At 31.5% G+C, this 17,836-nt stretch overlaps 2 protein-coding genes and 1 pseudogene across 4 annotated transcripts; 1 reads left to right on the top strand and 2 right to left on the bottom strand.

Annotated features, from left to right (window-relative positions):
* The first annotated feature begins 371 nt into the window (after positions 1 to 371).
* Positions 372 to 8,154, top strand: LOC114376866 (annotated as a pseudogene). Its single transcript, XR_003659019.1, has 2 exons — positions 372 to 4,182; positions 7,677 to 8,154. The product of XR_003659019.1 is annotated as a putative disease resistance RPP13-like protein 1 (transcript).
* On the bottom strand, positions 6,557 to 7,896 carry LOC114376867 (cilia- and flagella-associated protein 20-like). The gene is made up of 3 exons (XM_028335176.1): positions 7,743 to 7,896; positions 6,902 to 7,138; positions 6,557 to 6,764 (listed from the first exon to the last, which is right to left on the bottom strand). Exons 1-3 carry the CDS (start codon positions 7,770 to 7,772, stop codon positions 6,756 to 6,758), a joined length of 276 nt encoding a protein of 91 aa, XP_028190977.1. The 5' UTR covers positions 7,773 to 7,896; the 3' UTR covers positions 6,557 to 6,755.
* A 6,366-nt stretch (positions 8,155 to 14,520) lies between the features above and the next one.
* LOC114373887 (mitochondrial inner membrane protease subunit 1-like) lies at positions 14,521 to 17,564 on the bottom strand. 2 transcript variants are annotated; one of them, XM_028331456.1, is made up of 5 exons: positions 17,431 to 17,564; positions 15,819 to 16,021; positions 15,474 to 15,746; positions 15,114 to 15,224; positions 14,521 to 15,018 (listed from the first exon to the last, which is right to left on the bottom strand). In XM_028331456.1, exons 2-5 carry the CDS (start codon positions 15,930 to 15,932, stop codon positions 14,977 to 14,979), a joined length of 540 nt encoding a protein of 179 aa, XP_028187257.1. In that variant the 5' UTR covers positions 15,933 to 16,021; positions 17,431 to 17,564; the 3' UTR covers positions 14,521 to 14,976. The 2 variants fall into 2 exon arrangements, with proteins under 2 accessions (XP_028187257.1, XP_028187258.1); XM_028331457.1 differs by having other exon boundaries at positions 14,679 to 15,018; positions 15,819 to 15,947; positions 17,431 to 17,526.
* Between the last annotated feature and the right edge of the window lie 272 nt (positions 17,565 to 17,836).

Raw genomic sequence — 17,836 nt, 5'->3', positions numbered from 1 at the left:
TATGTAAAATTGAGTTTTTTTTTTTAATTATTTGCAATATTTTATGATATGAGAGGCATTGAATTCCAGAACCACATCACAGGTTTGTTTCTTTAAGAACAAGTGGAGAAAAGTTCAAACTTATTACGTAAAATTGAGTTTTTTTTTTTAATTATTTGCAATATTTTATGAAACAATTAGTTTATTCTTTCAATTCTGGTTCGACAATTTACAGTGCCTTAAGATAATTTCACCCTTTATAATTATTTAAATATCTAATTTTTAATAAATAATAATTTTTATTTTTTTTACTATTTTTACTCATAAAATTAAAACTAACTAGTGTTGGTTAATATCCCACGAGGTACCCTCTGCAGAATCATAGCCACGCATTAATTCATGGAATACAGCTGTTAAAGTTTGTGTTGTTGGGAAGACTCAACAGTTATTGGTTGACTCAATCTTAATTAAAGCCATCCTTCATAAAACTGCCTATCACTGATTTGATCAGTACATGAACCCTGCACTGCACTTCAAATTACTCATTTTCATTCATCCACTCAACTCCCTTTCCTACCATGGCACTAGAATTGGTCGGTGGTGCTCTTCTTTCTGCTTTCCTTCAGGTTGCGTTTGAGAAGCTTGCTTCTCCTCAAGTTCGGGACTTCTTTCGTGGAAGAAAGCTTGATCAAAAGCTGCTCAACAACTTGGAAATCAAGCTGAACTCCATACAGGCTCTGGCTGAGGATGCAGAACTAAAGCAGTTCAGAGATCCACGTGTCAGGGACTGGCTTCTTAAGGTCAAAGATGCTCTGTTTGACGCAGAGGATCTCTTGGATGAAATACAACATGAGATCTCCACATGCCAAGTCGAAGCTGAATCTCAAACCTGCTCTGGCTGCACTTGCAAGGTACCAAATTTCTTCAAATCTTCTCCTGTTAGTTCCAAGGAAATTAAATCAAGGATGAAACAGGTCCTTGGGGACCTTGAAAATCTTGCTAGCCAAAGTGGCTATCTAGATTTGAAAAATGCAAGTGGTGTTGGATCAGGATTTGGTGGTGCAGTATCACTGCATTCAGAATCAACATCTTTGGTTGTTGAAAGTGTTATTTATGGCAGAGATGATGACAAAGAAATGATCTTTAATTGGCTCACATCTGACATTGACAATTGTAACAAACTATCAATACTTTCTATTGTGGGCATGGGTGGGTTGGGTAAGACCACACTTGCCCAACATGTATTCAATGACCCAAGGATAGAAAATAAATTTGATATCAAAGCTTGGGTCTGTGTTTCAGATGAATTTGATGTTTTCAATGTAACAAGAACAATTCTTGAGGCAGTCACTAAATCAACTGATGATAGTAGAAACCGAGAAATGGTTCAGGGAAGGTTGAGAGAAAAATTGACAGGAAAGAGATTTTTTCTTGTTTTGGATGATGTTTGGAACAGAAATCAAAAGGAATGGAAAGATTTGCAAACTCCTCTTAATGATGGGGCTTCAGGGAGTAAAATTGTTATCACTACACGTGACAAGAAAGTTGCTTCAGTAGTGGGATCAAATAAAACACATTGCTTAGAGCTGTTGCAAGATGATCATTGCTGGCGATTGTTCACTAAACATGCATTCCGAGATGATAGTCATCAACCAAATCCAGACTTCAAGGAGATTGGTACGAAGATAGTAGAAAAATGTAAAGGACTGCCTCTGGCCTTGACAACAATTGGAAGTCTATTACACCAAAAATCATCTATTTCAGAATGGGAAGGCATATTGAAAAGCGAGATATGGGAATTTTCAGAAGAGGATAGCTCTATTGTCCCTGCTTTAGCACTAAGCTATCACCACCTCCCTTCCCGTATCAAGAGATGTTTTGCTTATTGCGCCTTATTCCCCAAAGATTACAGGTTTGACAAGGAGGGTTTAATTCAGCTGTGGATGGCGGAAAACTTTTTACAATGTCCTCAACAGAGTAGGAGTCCAGAAGAAGTCGGTGAACAATACTTCAACGATCTTTTGTCAAGGTCCTTCTTTCAACAATCAAGCACCATAGAGAGAACACCTTTTGTCATGCATGACCTTCTCAATGATTTGGCAAAATATGTTTGTAGGGACATCTGTTTCAGGTTGGAAGATGATCAAGCAAAAAATATACCGAAGACAACCCGTCATTTTTCAGTTGCAAGCGATCACGTTAAATGCTTTGATGGGTTTCGAACTTTATACAATGCTGAAAGGTTACGCACATTTATGTCATTAAGTGAGGAAATGAGTTTTCGTAACTACAATCGTTGGCATTGCAAGATGTCAACACGTGAATTATTCTCCAAGTTTAAGTTCTTACGTGTCTTATCTCTGTCTGGTTATTCTAACCTAACAGAGTTGCCTGACTCTGTAGGTAATCTTAAATATCTCCATTCCTTAGACCTCTCAAATACTGACATAGAAAAATTACCTGAATCAACATGTTCACTCTACAACTTGCAAATACTGAAGCTAAATGGTTGTAGACATTTGAAGGAGCTGCCCTCAAATTTGCATAAACTCACTGATTTGCATCGCCTTGAATTAATAGATACTGGAGTGAGAAAGGTACCAGCACATTTGGGAAAACTGAAGTATCTTCAAGTATTAATGAGTTCGTTTAATGTTGGCAAAAGTAGGGAGTTCAGTATCCAGCAGCTAGGAGAACTCAATCTTCATGGAAGTCTATCAATTCAGAACCTGCAGAATTTTGAGAATCCCTCAGATGCATTGGCTGTGGATTTAAAAAATAAAACACACCTTGTCGAGCTAGAGTTAAAATGGGATTCAGACTGGAACCAAAATCGAGAAAGGGATGAAATTGTAATCGAGAATCTACAGCCTTCCAAACACTTGGAGAAGTTGACGATGAGGAACTATGGGGGTAAACAATTTCCTAGTTGGTTATCGGATAATTCATCATGTAATGTGGTGTCCTTAACCTTGGAGAACTGTCAATCTTGCCAACGTTTGCCTCCCCTTGGACTTTTGCCATTCCTGAAGGAGCTTTCAATTAGATGGCTTGATGGGATTGTGAGTATTAATGCTGATTTTTTCGGGAGTAGCTCTTGTTCATTTACATCCTTGGAATCTTTGGAGTTCTCCGATATGAAGGAATGGGAAGAATGGGAATGTAAAGGTGTGACAGGTGCTTTTCCACGTCTTCAACGTCTTTTTATAGTGCGTTGTCCCAAGCTGAAAGGTTTGCCTCCCCTTGGACTTTTGCCATTTCTGAAGGAGCTTTTAATTGAAAGGCTTGATGGGATTGTGAGTATTAATGCTGATTTTTTCGGGAGTAGCTCTTGTTCATTTACATCCTTGGAATCTTTGAAGTTCTTCGATATGAAGGAATGGGAAGAATGGGAATGTAAAGGTGTGACAGGTGCTTTTCCACGTCTTCAACGTCTTTCTATATATTATTGTCCCAAGCTGAAAGGTTTGCCTCCCCTTGGACTTTTGCCATTTTTGAAGGAGCTTTCAATTGACAACCTTGATGGGATTGTGAGTATTAATGCTGATTTTTTCGGGAGTAGCTCTTGTTCATTTACATCCTTGGAATCTTTGAAGTTCTCCGATATGAAGGAATGGGAAGAATGGGAATGTAAAGGTGTGACAGGTGCTTTTCCACGTCTTCAACGTCTTTCTATATATCGTTGTCCCAAGCTGAAAGGGCACTTGCCAGAACAACTATGTCATTTAAATGATCTAACGATTTCTGGGTGCGACTCTCTAACGACCATTCCGCTAGATATCTTCCCAATACTCAGGGAGCTTGATATCAGGAAGTGTCCTAATCTACAGAGGATTTCACAGGGGCAGACTCATAATCATCTCCAGCGTCTGAGTATCAAAGAGTGCCCCCAATGAGAATCATTGCCTGAAGGAATGCATGTCCTCCTTCCATCTCTTGATTATCTGGGCATAATTCGTTGTCCAAAAGTTGAAATGTTTCCCGAAGGAGGTTTGCCATCAAATTTAAAAAATATGCATCTCTATGGTAGTTACAAACTTATGTCCTCATTGAAAAGTGCCTTGGGAGGCAATCACTCTCTAGAAACCTTACGGATTGGAGGAGTGGATGTTGAGTGTCTTCCTGACGAAGGTGTACTGCCACACTCTCTTGTTTATCTAAAGATCTATGACTGTGGAGATCTAAAAAGACTGGACTACAAAGGTCTCTGCCACCACTCCTCTCTCAAGGATTTGCGTCTTATTGACTGCCCCAGGCTCCAATGCTTACCAGAGGAGGGTCTGCCCAAATCCATTTCAACTTTGAGAATTTGGATCTGTCCGTTGCTAGCAGAACGTTGCCGGGAACAAGGCGAAGACTGGCCAAAGATTGCTCGCATTGAACACGTGTTGTTATAAGGTAATGATGTTGATGTTTAAGAATTATCGTCAAACTTCTACATGCTTCTTAACGCATCAGCTTTTTTTTTTTTCCTTTTATATCTAATACTTCCTCTTATCCTAATTATAAGATTATTTATAACAATTTATTTTTTTTTATAAGGTTATTTTTTTAATTTTTAGATGTATTAATTATTTTTTTCTGTATATTTTTACTTAATTATTTTTTTTATAAACATTAATGAGAGACAATTGAATAAGTACAGAGATAAAAAAATTATAATTTTAAAATAATAACTTTGTAGCTATTCATCAGGTGCTAATTCTCCGCAGTATCTTTGTAGCTTTTGAGATATGATATTGTTTATATATTAAATATGAAAAAGGCATTCAAAAATCATACTATGCGCTGAAAACTTAGTCTTGCTTTGCAGAGCTTCCTATGATGTGGGTTGGGCTTCGTTCTCTGTCTCTTGTCATCTTTTTTTGCTTAATGTTCTCATGTACTTTTTCACATATCAGTTTTTCTGTTAATTACACGGTTAAGTTATTCGGTTGGTCCTTATATTATTTTAAAATTTTTAAGTAGGTTTCTAAACTAAAAAAATAATAATTAGGTCCTTGATCATGTAAGTTTTTTAATCGAGTCCCTAAGATTTTTAAAATTACCATAAACTATCATTTTCTGGCAGTTTCAATCTGCCAGATTTTTAAAATTACTTTTGCATATGTATGCATCCTCTTTCTTTCACAAACTAACTCCTTTTGTCTATTCCTTTTTTACTTGCAACAATTGAGTGCAGGTGGTTGATGCAGATTAGCTACTTGCTATCCTGGGAGATGCATGCTTATTCTAAATTGTTTTAAACATTAGTTTATGTACAGCTAAATTTGTAACAGGATTATGGGCATTGCTTTTATCGGGAATTCACTGACTTACTAATTCCAGAGGTTACATCATGCAAGTACATTTCTAAAATTTCAAATTTGTTTTCTTCTAAAACTAATGATCGTGAATTCATGATACTTCTAACTTCTTTGGGGCTCTCTTCAGCTATCTGAATCCATGTAAATACTCTATAATTATTTTCTAAACCCAAATTTTATTCTTGCTTTTAGACGTCTGAATTATTTGTCAGATAAGATATTTAACAGATGAATTTTGTTCCCAATTTTTTTTATGAAGAATTGTCGTCTAAAAAAGTATTTATTTCATTTTTCTTTTATTGCAAAGCTTTGAAATTGTTAAATGTGATTTTATGCCCTAAATTGAATCTAACTAGAAGAGCTCCGCGAGCAATAAGCAATTTAATTTGTTGCATTATAAAAGTTTAAAACTTAAAAATAAACAGAAATGCATTTCATTAATTTGCATGATGTCATTTAGCTAATGAATCAAACCAAAAGCACCATTGGCTGCATGTAGTAAATCACTCTTTATCTTTGCAGTCTCGAACTTAATGCGTTAATCTTACATCAATTGAAATCCTTGATATTTCTTTCATTTAATCATTTTCATACCACATGACTAACCATATCTCAACTTTTGTAGCACTATTTTTTTTTTAGCCTTCACCCTGGAACTTACAAACATCATTGTCTCTTGGCATTTATTTTCTGCACTTCCGCCATTACATCCTGCACCTCCCATCGCATCCAAGAAGCCCATTACAAAATGCAATAATGATGAAAGTGCACAATACAAAAGTCTTAATTGGCTCTCTTGTTATGTATTTCTTTTTGTTTTGGCCCTTTACATAAATGATTAATATATATAAAAAAAAACAACTTTCATGTAGCTTAAGTTTTAACAAAAATCAGCAAATTAACTATTTTACTTTTTTTTCATTTTTTTGTAAATAGTCTTTAATTTTTATTTTCTTAACTTCTATACTCTTAAAATGTAATAATTAGCTTTAATTTTTAAAAACATAAAATTGTTTTTATCCCAACTTCTCTTTAAAGAAGGAAAACTCAAAATAAGAACTTTGCAAAAACATTACATTAAGTTAAACAAGAACGTATTTTATATTTTGTTATTGATTCCCGCTACCCACTTATATTCAATGTTTATTCTATTTGAATTTTTTTTTTTATTCTTAAGATAACCAGATATTAGGCATATCTATTATTAATACAATGCATTTATAACACTATCATCCTTTCTTTGGTTAGAAACTAACATACAAAGACATGAATCATCATCAAAGTCAACTTCCAATATTAGAGACAAGCATCAGAACACCCTACACAACTTAATGTTACTTGAACGAGCAATATTAATCTAGCACAACATAGATACAAAGTTTAGAATAAAGTCAACTAGTAGAACTATATGTAGTACGCATATAAAATCACATCAATTTCTCCAGGCTACAACTCCAAACTCCCATTTTTTCATGATTTCTGCATGATGATAAGCACAAGGTGAGATTTTACCAAAAAAAAACAAAACAGAGAGAGACTCATAACATACACTTTACAATAAAAGATAAACATAAAAAGAACTAGTCTTCCAAATGAGGGCATCTCTAAAGTCAAACCTGCATTGGAAGGTACAATTTGAACTCTGGAGGGAGTTCCTCTTCAGAGTAGAGGCGGTCAGAGAAGTAAATCCTTCTCAGGCGACAGTTTGCATGGACCTGAACTCGCAGTGTCTCCACATAATTAGTACCATATGCTCTCTTGGTGAAATCAGCCAGGTTAAACTGGATTTGATTCCACCCCTCATCCATTCTCAGTGGCATAGTGCACATGTAGGGCTTTACCCGAGTGACAGCCTATTATGACATGAAAATAAGAGAACATGAAATCATTTGTAATCCATATTTGACAGTATTTCAAAAAGAAATGGGATCCATGTATTTCAGAAAACATATCAAGATTGTTTTAGCAAAAATGTTTGTTATAATTTTCCTAATCTTTTTATTTTTATAAACATCACAGTATACCTAAAGAATGACATTGGATGATAATAAGAACTATTTTAACACTAATATTCCCCAGTCTTACGGTGATTTAAAAATGAAAGATTGTACTTAATCTCAATGCAATTCTGCACATACAAACTAATCGAATGTAGATGCAGTAAAAAAATGTGAATTTCATCAGACTCGAGGAACATAACCAAGATTCTTCTTCTAAGACTTTCTAACTAAAAAATACAATGATCCAAAAATAGAATCATGCCAAAGCATTACTATTTAGAAAATCGAAGTTCTCTATAATATTAGGTACAAGCAAGCAGTCATGCACAAAATACATATGGAAGAAATTAAAATTCTGCAAGTTGTGGGTAAACCAGAGGTCTCTACAAAGGTCTCTGCCACCTCTCCTCTCTCAAGAAATTGGTTCTTGAAGAGTGCCCCAGGCTCCAATGCTTACCAGAGGAGGGTCTGCCCAAATCCATTTCATCTTTGGTAATTTACCATTGTCCGTTGCTCGAAGAACGTTGCTGGGAACCCGAAGGCGAAGACTGGCCAAAGATTGCTCACTTTTGTCCGTTGCTCAATCAACGTTGCCGGGAACCCGGAGGCGAAGACTGGCCAAAGATTGCTGACATTGAAAACGTGTTATTTTTATAAGGTAGTGAGGTTGATCATAAAGAATAATGGTGAAAGATGTAGATGCTTCTCTATTGCCTGCAATTTACTAATTAATTGTTTTCTAAACTTATTTTTGCTTTCTGCTTGCTGGACGCCGCCGCTCTGTTATTTATTATTCGACAAAATAATTGTTTAATATAGTTTCAAGTGATTGATTCTGCTTGGATAAAATATTTCACTCTTGAATTTTACTACTAATTTTTTCGATAAATTATTATGTTATCCGCATTATATTTTTGACATATTGTTAATTAACTTGAAGAGTTTTAAGTTCTAAAAAAATGATAGGTTTAATATAATTAAAGGTGATTTCAATTCCTACCTATTGAGTAATATGGAATTCAATTTATTACATTAGGTGTCATTTATATAAAAAAATTTCTTTTAAAAAAAGATCAAAATGGAAGTTTAAAAATAAATTAGAGAACTAAAATAGTAATTAAACTTATAATTTATTACTCTTACCCTGTAATAAGACTCTTTCAATTCATCCATATTTTTTAACAAAATTGATTAATTTAGTTAGTAATATTAAATTTATTAGTAATTTATATTATTTTTTAAAATTATCTTTAAAATTATTGAGACTCATCATCAATTTTTTTTTCACTTAATTACTTTCTAACTAATTAATGAATATGTGTTAATCTTCTTCTTTGATCCTTATAAGAGGGAATGTATTTATCTTTTTAATTGATATTTATTATAAAATAATTAAGAGTATTTTGATAAAAAAATAATAATTAATGTGAAAGAGAATCTATAAATAGTATTATAAAAAAGAAAAATATCTTATTGACGGAGGTAGTAATTGAAGCGTACATACAAATTTATGTTAAAATTAAAATAATACTTCAATCAATTACTATATAATCATTTATAAATAAAAAATAATTATAATATATATATATATATATATATATATTTTCAAATTTTATTTTTAATTAATTTTATATAATTAATTAACTTCTTTATAAAAAAAACTTAAAAAACACTATAATTAATTAATTACATAAAAAATAGTATATAATAATTATAAATAAAAATAAAACAATAAATTTTCAAAAAAAATGAAAATAATCTATTTTTTATTAAAATATATTAACTATTTCAAAACAACAATCTAAATAACATATCATAATTAAAAAATACAATAAATATTTAAAAGCATACATCAAAATAATCTATTTTTATTTAAAAAAACAAACAATAGCTATTTAAAAATAAAATAAAATAAATATATTTGCAATTGAAAAATAAATATTTGAAAACATAATTCAAAATAAACTGTTTTTATTTAAAAAAGAAACAATAGCTATTTAAACAATAAAATTAATATATTTACAATTAAAAAATATTAACTATTTAAAAACATAATTCAACATAAAATATTTTTTATTTAAAAAAACAATAGCTATTTAAAAAATAAAATTAATATATTTACAATTAAAATATTAACTATTTAAAAACATAAATCAAAATATACTATTTTTATTTTTTTTAAAAAAGAAAAAATAGATATTGAAAAACAAAAATAAAATTAATATATGTACAATTAAAAAATTAAATATTTAAAAACATAATTCAAAATAAACTATTTTTATTTTAAAATATATATATATATATATATTTAAAAACAAAAATAAAATTAAGATATTTACAATATAAAACATTAACTATTTAAAAACATAATTCAAAATAAAATATTCTTATTTTAAAAAAGAAACAATAAATATTTAAAAACAAAAATAAAATTAATATACTTACAATTAAAAAAATTACCATTTAAAAACATAATTCAAAATTATCTATTTTTATTTAAAAAGTAAACAATAACTATTTACAAACAGAAAACAAAATAATATATTTATATTTAATAAAAACAATAACAATTTAGAAACAAAAATCAAAATATTTTTATAAATAAAGAACATTTACTATCAAAAAAATTAATTTATTAATAACTAAAAAAACATACAAATTACATAAATACGAATTTATGTAATCCATGTGTTTTTTTTAATTATTAACCCATCCGGATTAGTTAATCTGTATAACTCATATGGATTACTTAATTCGTATGTGTTATACGGATTCCAAAGAAGACAAAGCAACCATTAAAGAAGGGAAGAAGAAACCTTACCTCGACGATGGAAACCTCCTCAAAGCTAGCAATGGAAGCAGTCAACGGCGACAGCACAACACAAAACAAAGAAGAGGATGCAAGAAGACGAAGGAAGAAGTGGCGTACGGACGAAGAATAGGAGGGAAGATTTTTAAAATTTAAGTGAAAGACATTTTTGTTACTTCACTTAAATTATTGATGCACAAGCAATATTATAGGGTGTATCTAGCAATATCGTTCCTGTATATAAGCAATTGAAAGGGGAAGAGGAGGGTTTGCCCAGAAACCAAACATCTAAGACTTGCCAAAGATTGCTCACATTGAATTCCTTGTAGATTTCACCATGGTAATGGTGTTGATTTTTTTAACCATGGTAATCCAATTAGCATTATTTAGGGGGGAAATGGGTTTGTCTGACCAAACTAATATTCAATACGGCAAAGTAAATTTTGCATTAGTTGAATTTTCCGTTTGCCATTTTTTTGTAATAAAACTAGTATATGATAATTGGTTATAAAAATGAGTCAAATTATTTCTTAACTTTAACATTCAAATAGAAAATTTTATGCTACATGACCATGCTGCGGTGAAGAACTCACTAGACTCATTCTAAATGAAGTGTTTATAAGTTGTATCCGATCAATATATTTTCAATCGATGCCATCGTATTGGTAGACATGACATAAGGGATAAAATGTTTGAAGTTTAGATTGGGCACATCAGAGTCATTATGATGAATTTAAAAGGAGATTGGATGTTCGGAGATTGGATGTTCGGAGTGTAAGAGTCATTATGATGCCGTCATGTTATTGTTGTAGTTTGAGGTGGTTGAGGGAGCAAACAAGGTGCAATAGAGGAATTGCAAGATCTATTTGATGGTGACGATGAAGGTTGATGGTGGTTTGAAAATTTGTAAACAGGGTGGTTTGAAGACTTGCGAGATCTGCCTAGGGTTTGAAGATTTAGTGTCCATGGCCATGGATTTGACTTTACCCATTAAAAATTGAATCTTGGCTAAATTTGAAGAATAAAGCTTACCCGTTTCCATGAAATTTGAAGAATGAAGCTTACCTTTGAGTTTGTTGATCTGATTTGTGTTTCAATCTTAATTTGAAATTGTGCATAAGATGAATTTTGATTTAGGCTAATCATTTTTGTGCTTGAATTAAAAATTGAGATATAGCAATTTGTGAAGGCTTTTAGCTGCTAGAATATGTTCAAGACTTTTCAAATAAGTTATTCATGTCATTTTTGGCAATTTTTAGCCACCAAGAAATAAAATAAAATAATAATAAACGAATATTAGGACACCATTTAATGTCTAAAATAAATAGAAATGATGAAAACTGTAAATGTAATAAAAGTTGAAAGATTAAGAACAGTTTTCAAAAAGTTTCAGGATGAAAGACAAAAATTTGAAAAAGTTAAAGGATGAAAAACATAGTTTGCTCTAGAAAAAAATTTATAAGAACCAAAATCAAAACATGCTCATTTTATAGAAACTAAAAATATAGTTAAGCCTAAGAGTATATATAAAAGAGTAATAGGTGAATGTGCCAACCATCAAACCACCATTTCATATATCAACAATGTGATGGACCTTTATAGAAGACCCTTCTTCAAAAGGACAAATGTTTTCAATAGGATTACACAAATTCTTCCATCTAACGGAAATTCTATGTTCCATTTCTAATCTGAGTAGATTTTTGTGATCATCTACTACTTTTCATTGATTTCATGCATAAAAGATAAACTGCTCTGTCAAAAAAAAGAAGATAAACTGCCCTTATAAGCAAAATGCACCTGTGTAGGGAGTAAACTACAGATAGGTAGGGTTTTGCCGTTCAAAATTAAACACATAAAGCCAAGTTGCAAAAGATTGTAGCTTCCATGACAGAATGCTTTGGTTCATATCATTTATTCCAGAAAGGTCCAAATTTTTTAAGTGGCTTTATCTACATGCAAAAATCAAAAGGTCAGGGGAAGTTGACAGAAGAAAAAAGGAGGGAAAAGGAAGCAGAGGCTTGGGTGGTGGTGAGTCATCATATCATATATACACAAACTTTCCAGAACATCTTGCCATCAATAAGGTCAAAAGGAACAGGACCAAATTTTCTAAATAATTGTTTTCTAAACTTATTTTTGCTTTCCGCTGAGTTATTTATTATTGGACAAAATAATTGTTTAATATAGTTTAAACGCCGCGCTGAGTTATTTATTATTGGACAAAATAATTGTTTAATATAGTTTAAAGTGATTTTAGTCCCTGGATATTGTGTAATACGGAATTCTAGCCACATTGGTGCAGGCTGCTGTGAATTAAGAGCAGCTAATGATTTGTAGGCATCCTGTTCAGCCTTTCACCTGTTTTGTAGACTTATATTATCATTGGTTGATGCTGTTCATGCTTTCTAGTATTTGTTACTTTTTTCATTAGTTATCGTCGTGAGTTCAAAGGATCAATCACAAATGGGATGAAATTTTAATTGGATTTATGAAATCTAATTTATGTAGTTACTACTTTTTTTTCTCCTTTTTATGATGCAGTGATTTATTTTTTATTTGATACCAACATAAATAACACCTTAAGCTCCCCGGTAATATCTCAAATATTTTTATAAGCTTCAATGGATCGACTATTGAGCTAATTCTTGGTCGGAGTAACACTATCTAATATTTTGAATTAGGACTTTATCTCTATATTATTATGAAGTATTCGTATGTTTAAGGCCAATGTCACAAATAATTTGTTAGCATGAGAAAATGTTTTCTATATGAAGATGGGATAGTTATAAAATCAACGCATTACTCCTCTAGATAATAAAGTCGAAGTAATATTTCTCTTAATGTAATTAAACATTATTTAGGGAAAAAATGAATTTATCTGGTCACACTAAATGAAATGTTTAAGTAATAAAGGTTTGTAAAATCTCTTTTCATATATCATGCTGTTATATCCTTTTGTTTGACATTTATTTCAGGCTATGACTCAGTTAGTTGCTAAATCATGTGAAGATGCCCGGCAAAAGGTTTGCTGTGGCTTTGGCTTTCCTTAACTTTTTTGTAAGGTTTCAGTTAGCAATTTAAGGGAATAATAATAGTGTAGTTGTGGAAAGAATGAAATTCTCCCTCGCTCTGTGAATAATATCCGCTTTTTTAACTTGAATTATTTTTATAGTATCCTAAAAGAATTGAAATTTATAGAGATGTAGAGTTTGATGTGAAAGTCAAAAGTCTTTAAGTGATCATAAAAATAAAAAAAAAAATATAACATAAAGGAACAATAAAAATTATAGAAAAATATATTCTTTTACTTTATTGTGAGTGAACACTGTTATCATCAATTTGATATATTTTAACTTATTAATATATACCGAAGTCATTTTGGAATATAGGTAAAAATTAACGTGATCAATGCAACTGCATCAATATTAACAAAGATAAATAAAATCAATTATGATCACTGTAAGTGGTAATGACTTGTGTCTCTTAATTAAATGATTAATGATTTGAATTCTATTTGGCATTTAAGTATAAAATAAATTGTGTTGCGAGAATAGTATAACTTTTATATCTATAAATATTGTTGTTATAATATTAAAATAATGACTTCATTAATTCATTAATTTAAAACCTCCATGATGTTGGTGACAATGAGGTTTTGAATAATGATTTTTTTTTTTTTGCAAAGAAATCATCATGTTGCTATCGTAATTCAATTGTGATGAATCCCATGAATCATATGACCATGATAAGGAACTTGTAAAAGGTGATTGAGGGATCAAATTGATTGGAAAGAGGAATTGTGAGATCTATTTTGTGATATTGATGAAGGTTAACAATGGTTTAAGAATCTACTTAGGATTTAAAGATTTTCTGTCCATGGTGGGTTTGACTTTAACCACTAAAAATTGAATGTTCATTAAATTTAAAGAATGAAGCTTAACTCTAAGTTTGTTGACCTAATTTATGTTTCCATCTTAATTTGAAATTGTGCATGTGATGAATTTGGATTTATGCTAATAATTTTTGTGCTTGAATTTAAAATTGGAATATAGCAATCTTTGACGGTTTTTAATGCAAGAATATGTCTAAGACTTTTTAAATAAATTATTCATGTAATTTATGGCAATTTTTAGTGGCTAGAAAACATTCTAAAATAAAATAATAATCAAAGAAAATGATCACGTCACCAATTAGCATCTAAAAAATAGATAAAAATGAAGAAAATCATGGACGAAATAAAAGTTGAAAGACTAAGATCAATCTTAAAAGGGTCAGAAACGAAAACTAGAAATTTGAAGAAGATAAAGGACGAAAACATAGTTTGCTCTAAAATTTTTTTACATGAACCAAAATCAAAACATGATCATCTTAGAGGAACTAAAAGCATATTTATCCCTACCAGTATATATAAGAAAAGAGCAATGGGTGAAAGTGTCCAACCATCAAACCAGCATTTCATATATCAGCAATGCAATGGGCCTTTATAGTCCAAGACCCTTCTTCAAAAGGCCATAGGTTTTCAATAGGATTACATAAATTCTTCCATCAAAGCCAATTGAACAACCATACAAGACATATTAGGGATGTGCTCAAACAACAGAAAATTCTATGTTCCATTTCTAATATCTGAGTAGATTCTTATGATCATCTACTACTTGTCATTTACTTCATGCATAAAAGATAAACTGCTTCGTCAAAAAAAAAACAAAAACAAAAACTGCCCTTATAACAAAATGTGGCAATTTCAATCTTTGGTGAGCAAAGTGCACCAGTCTAGGGAATTAACTACAGATAGGTAGGGTTTTGCCTTTCAAAATTAAACATACAACAAAGCCATGCTGCAAAAGATTGTAGCTTCCATGACAGAATTCTTTGCTTCAGATCATTTATTCCAGAAAGGTCCAAATTTTTTAAGTGGCGTTATCTACATCAAAAAATTAAAAGATCAGGGGATGTTCACAGAAGAAAAAAGGAAGCAGAGGCTTGTGTGGTGAGTCATCATATCACACACAAACTTACCCTCCAGAACATCTTGCCATCAATAAGGTCATAAGGAACAGGACCAAATTTTCTTGAATCATTGCTGTTATACTTGTTATCTCCCTCAACCCAAACGGCACCCTTTGGCACCTATAGAGGGAAGGCATACTTAGACAATGAAATCTCCAAAACACATTCAGCGATGGAAAAAATTAATTATTGTCAGAATTTTCTAGACCAAAGGCCATCGAATATCATGCCAATTCTTAATGTGAAGAAGCAAGGATGCTAGATACCAGTCATCCCAAAAATAACAATTAAAATACTGGCAAAGCAAAACCCATAATCAAAATGATCACAAAAAATGGGAATTTAATTTTCATAAGAATTTGACCATACCACAATCGTCTTAGACTTATCACCGTTATCAGGAGAGGAAATGTGTGTAAAACTATCACCCTCATATTCATAGGTCTCAGGATTGGAAATGTATGTAACACTATCACCCTCCAATCCAACCACACGTTTGGTCATAAAGTGCCTAGGGTGTTGAGGATTGCGCAAGACTACAATATCTCCACAAGTAACTTTACCAAACCGGGGTGAGATCTTTTCCATTAAGAACACACCTGTTTTCAAATCGATAGTAGGAAGCATGCTAGGACCATAGGTCTGCAGCAGCACTAGAAGTGTTTACTTGATAAAATAGAATTTAAGACAGGTTGACATAGAAATCATGCTTACCACAGCAGGGGCGATCAAATAGGTTTGGGTAACGTGTATAAAACAGTAGATCTTAGAAAACCTCCATCCTGCTTTAATAATAGGCACAAATGCCTCCAGGTTTCTCAATATCATCACTTCCGTTTTCCTCAGCAGGTACAAATCCCAAATACTGTTATCCTAAGTGGAAAAGAAAACAAGTGCTCTGCTCACCATTAGCAAACCTAAAACATGTCAGATGTGAGTGTTAGTATGAAGAAGGACGAATAGCAAGGGTTTTGCAGCAGATGAAGTTTGGGTCAGAGATAATGGTGGTGTAGGTGGATCAAAAGGTGTCAGATAAATAAGATGATGGGAGAAAAGAAAATTGAGAAAAAGAATAAATAAAAAAAAAGTATGTATGTTTATTGTTAGCTCATTATATAACACAGAAGTAGCACTATCACATTATTTTCTACTTGACAAACCAAATTCAACTTTTTCTCAATTTTTATGACAATGTATCAATCAAACAGCATCAAGAAAGAAGTTGTATATCTCTTGGTGACGCAAAAGTTTATTCGCGGGTCAAGTATATAATATCAATGTACCTTTCCATAAAATCAACTCTCACGACTAATTTAATAACAACTACTATAGGCAAAAGTGAGATAAAAAGAAAATACAAACTGAAGTAGATTACAACAAAAGGAAGAAAAACTGCCTTCTACAAAACAACCCTGCAGCAAGTAATAACCCAATTGCCATTATAAGCATTTGATGCTAACAAATTTAGATGCCAGAGTTAAACAAATAGTAGTAAATCAAACACTGCAAAATTCATTCATCAAGTGTCTGTTTGGAAATTAGAATTCTTTAATTTTAGTCAAACAATTGAGAATTTTCAAATTCTCTCCTTTTAGTCAGAAATTAGACTTCCTTAATTTTAGTTAACTGAAATTTATGTTTAAAATTTCTTGAATTTTAAAATCTTCCAAATAAAATATTCAAACACCAAATTTTATCTTAAAGAATTTTAAATTCCTATCTAAATTATTTTCCCTGTTATAAATAGTTCATCCAAACAGTGTGCAATGGCTTTTTTTAAAAATTCTGCCTCAACAATGAACACCTCGTCCTTTTTCAAACTAAAAAAGTTATGAAACCTAGTAGAGATTAGAAGAATCATAAACAAACAGTAGATATTATCATTCTAATTATAAAATCTAGGGTTTTAAATATCAATAGCGGTCTCATTTCGGTTTTATTGTGTTCACTGATATCGCGGCAATTAAAATGCAACAGTTCATGATTGAGGTCATGAGCAATTAAATTTTTTTAACCTTTTTCTAAAACCTAACAGAGAAACAATGTAGAAAACCAATGCTTCGGCGTGGATATTTGCTTGCCATTGTCCCATTCCATGTAACCAATTTCAGTAAAAAAAAAAAAAAAAAACTGTTGAGAACACAAACAAGTAAGCAACCACACACCACCATTCGAGGATTTGCAATACAAATTTCTTTCTCCGCGACAGAAACGCAAACGCGAAGAACCGAAACAAACACGTTCACGCTAATAAAAATAAATATAAAGGGGAACAAAGAGTCCTCCAAAATAGAAGGCGAAGAAAGAGAGAGAGAGAGAGAGTTACCGGTTATTGCTATTCTCTCTCTGATTTTGCCACCCAAACACCAAAGAGTTGCAGAAGAAGGCTTCTTTTTGCAATGAAATGTGCACAAATAATGATAGTGACGAAGCTCAGAGGCCCAAGAAGCCACTAGCAACATGGACTCCTACACCAAGCCCAACAGACAAATCATAACACCAGCCAAGTTCAAGGATTATATATAAAATATTAATAAATGTAGATTATTATAGTTGTGCCTTATATATTGTCCTCCAACTTTTATACAAGGGAGAAGAATTAATGAAAGTCATTATGTTGATATTATAACAACAATATTTGTAGATATAAAAGTTATATTTTGAAATTATAATAAATAATTTGAATTAGGCTAGAAAGTTTCTTTTAAATTGAAATGATATGATTAGTTATT

This window comes from Glycine soja, chromosome 11 (genome assembly GCF_004193775.1).
Source record: "Glycine soja cultivar W05 chromosome 11, ASM419377v2, whole genome shotgun sequence".
Lineage (NCBI taxonomy): Eukaryota > Viridiplantae > Streptophyta > Magnoliopsida > Fabales > Fabaceae > Glycine > Glycine soja.
This window is presented reverse-complemented; position numbering and strand designations above follow the sequence as displayed.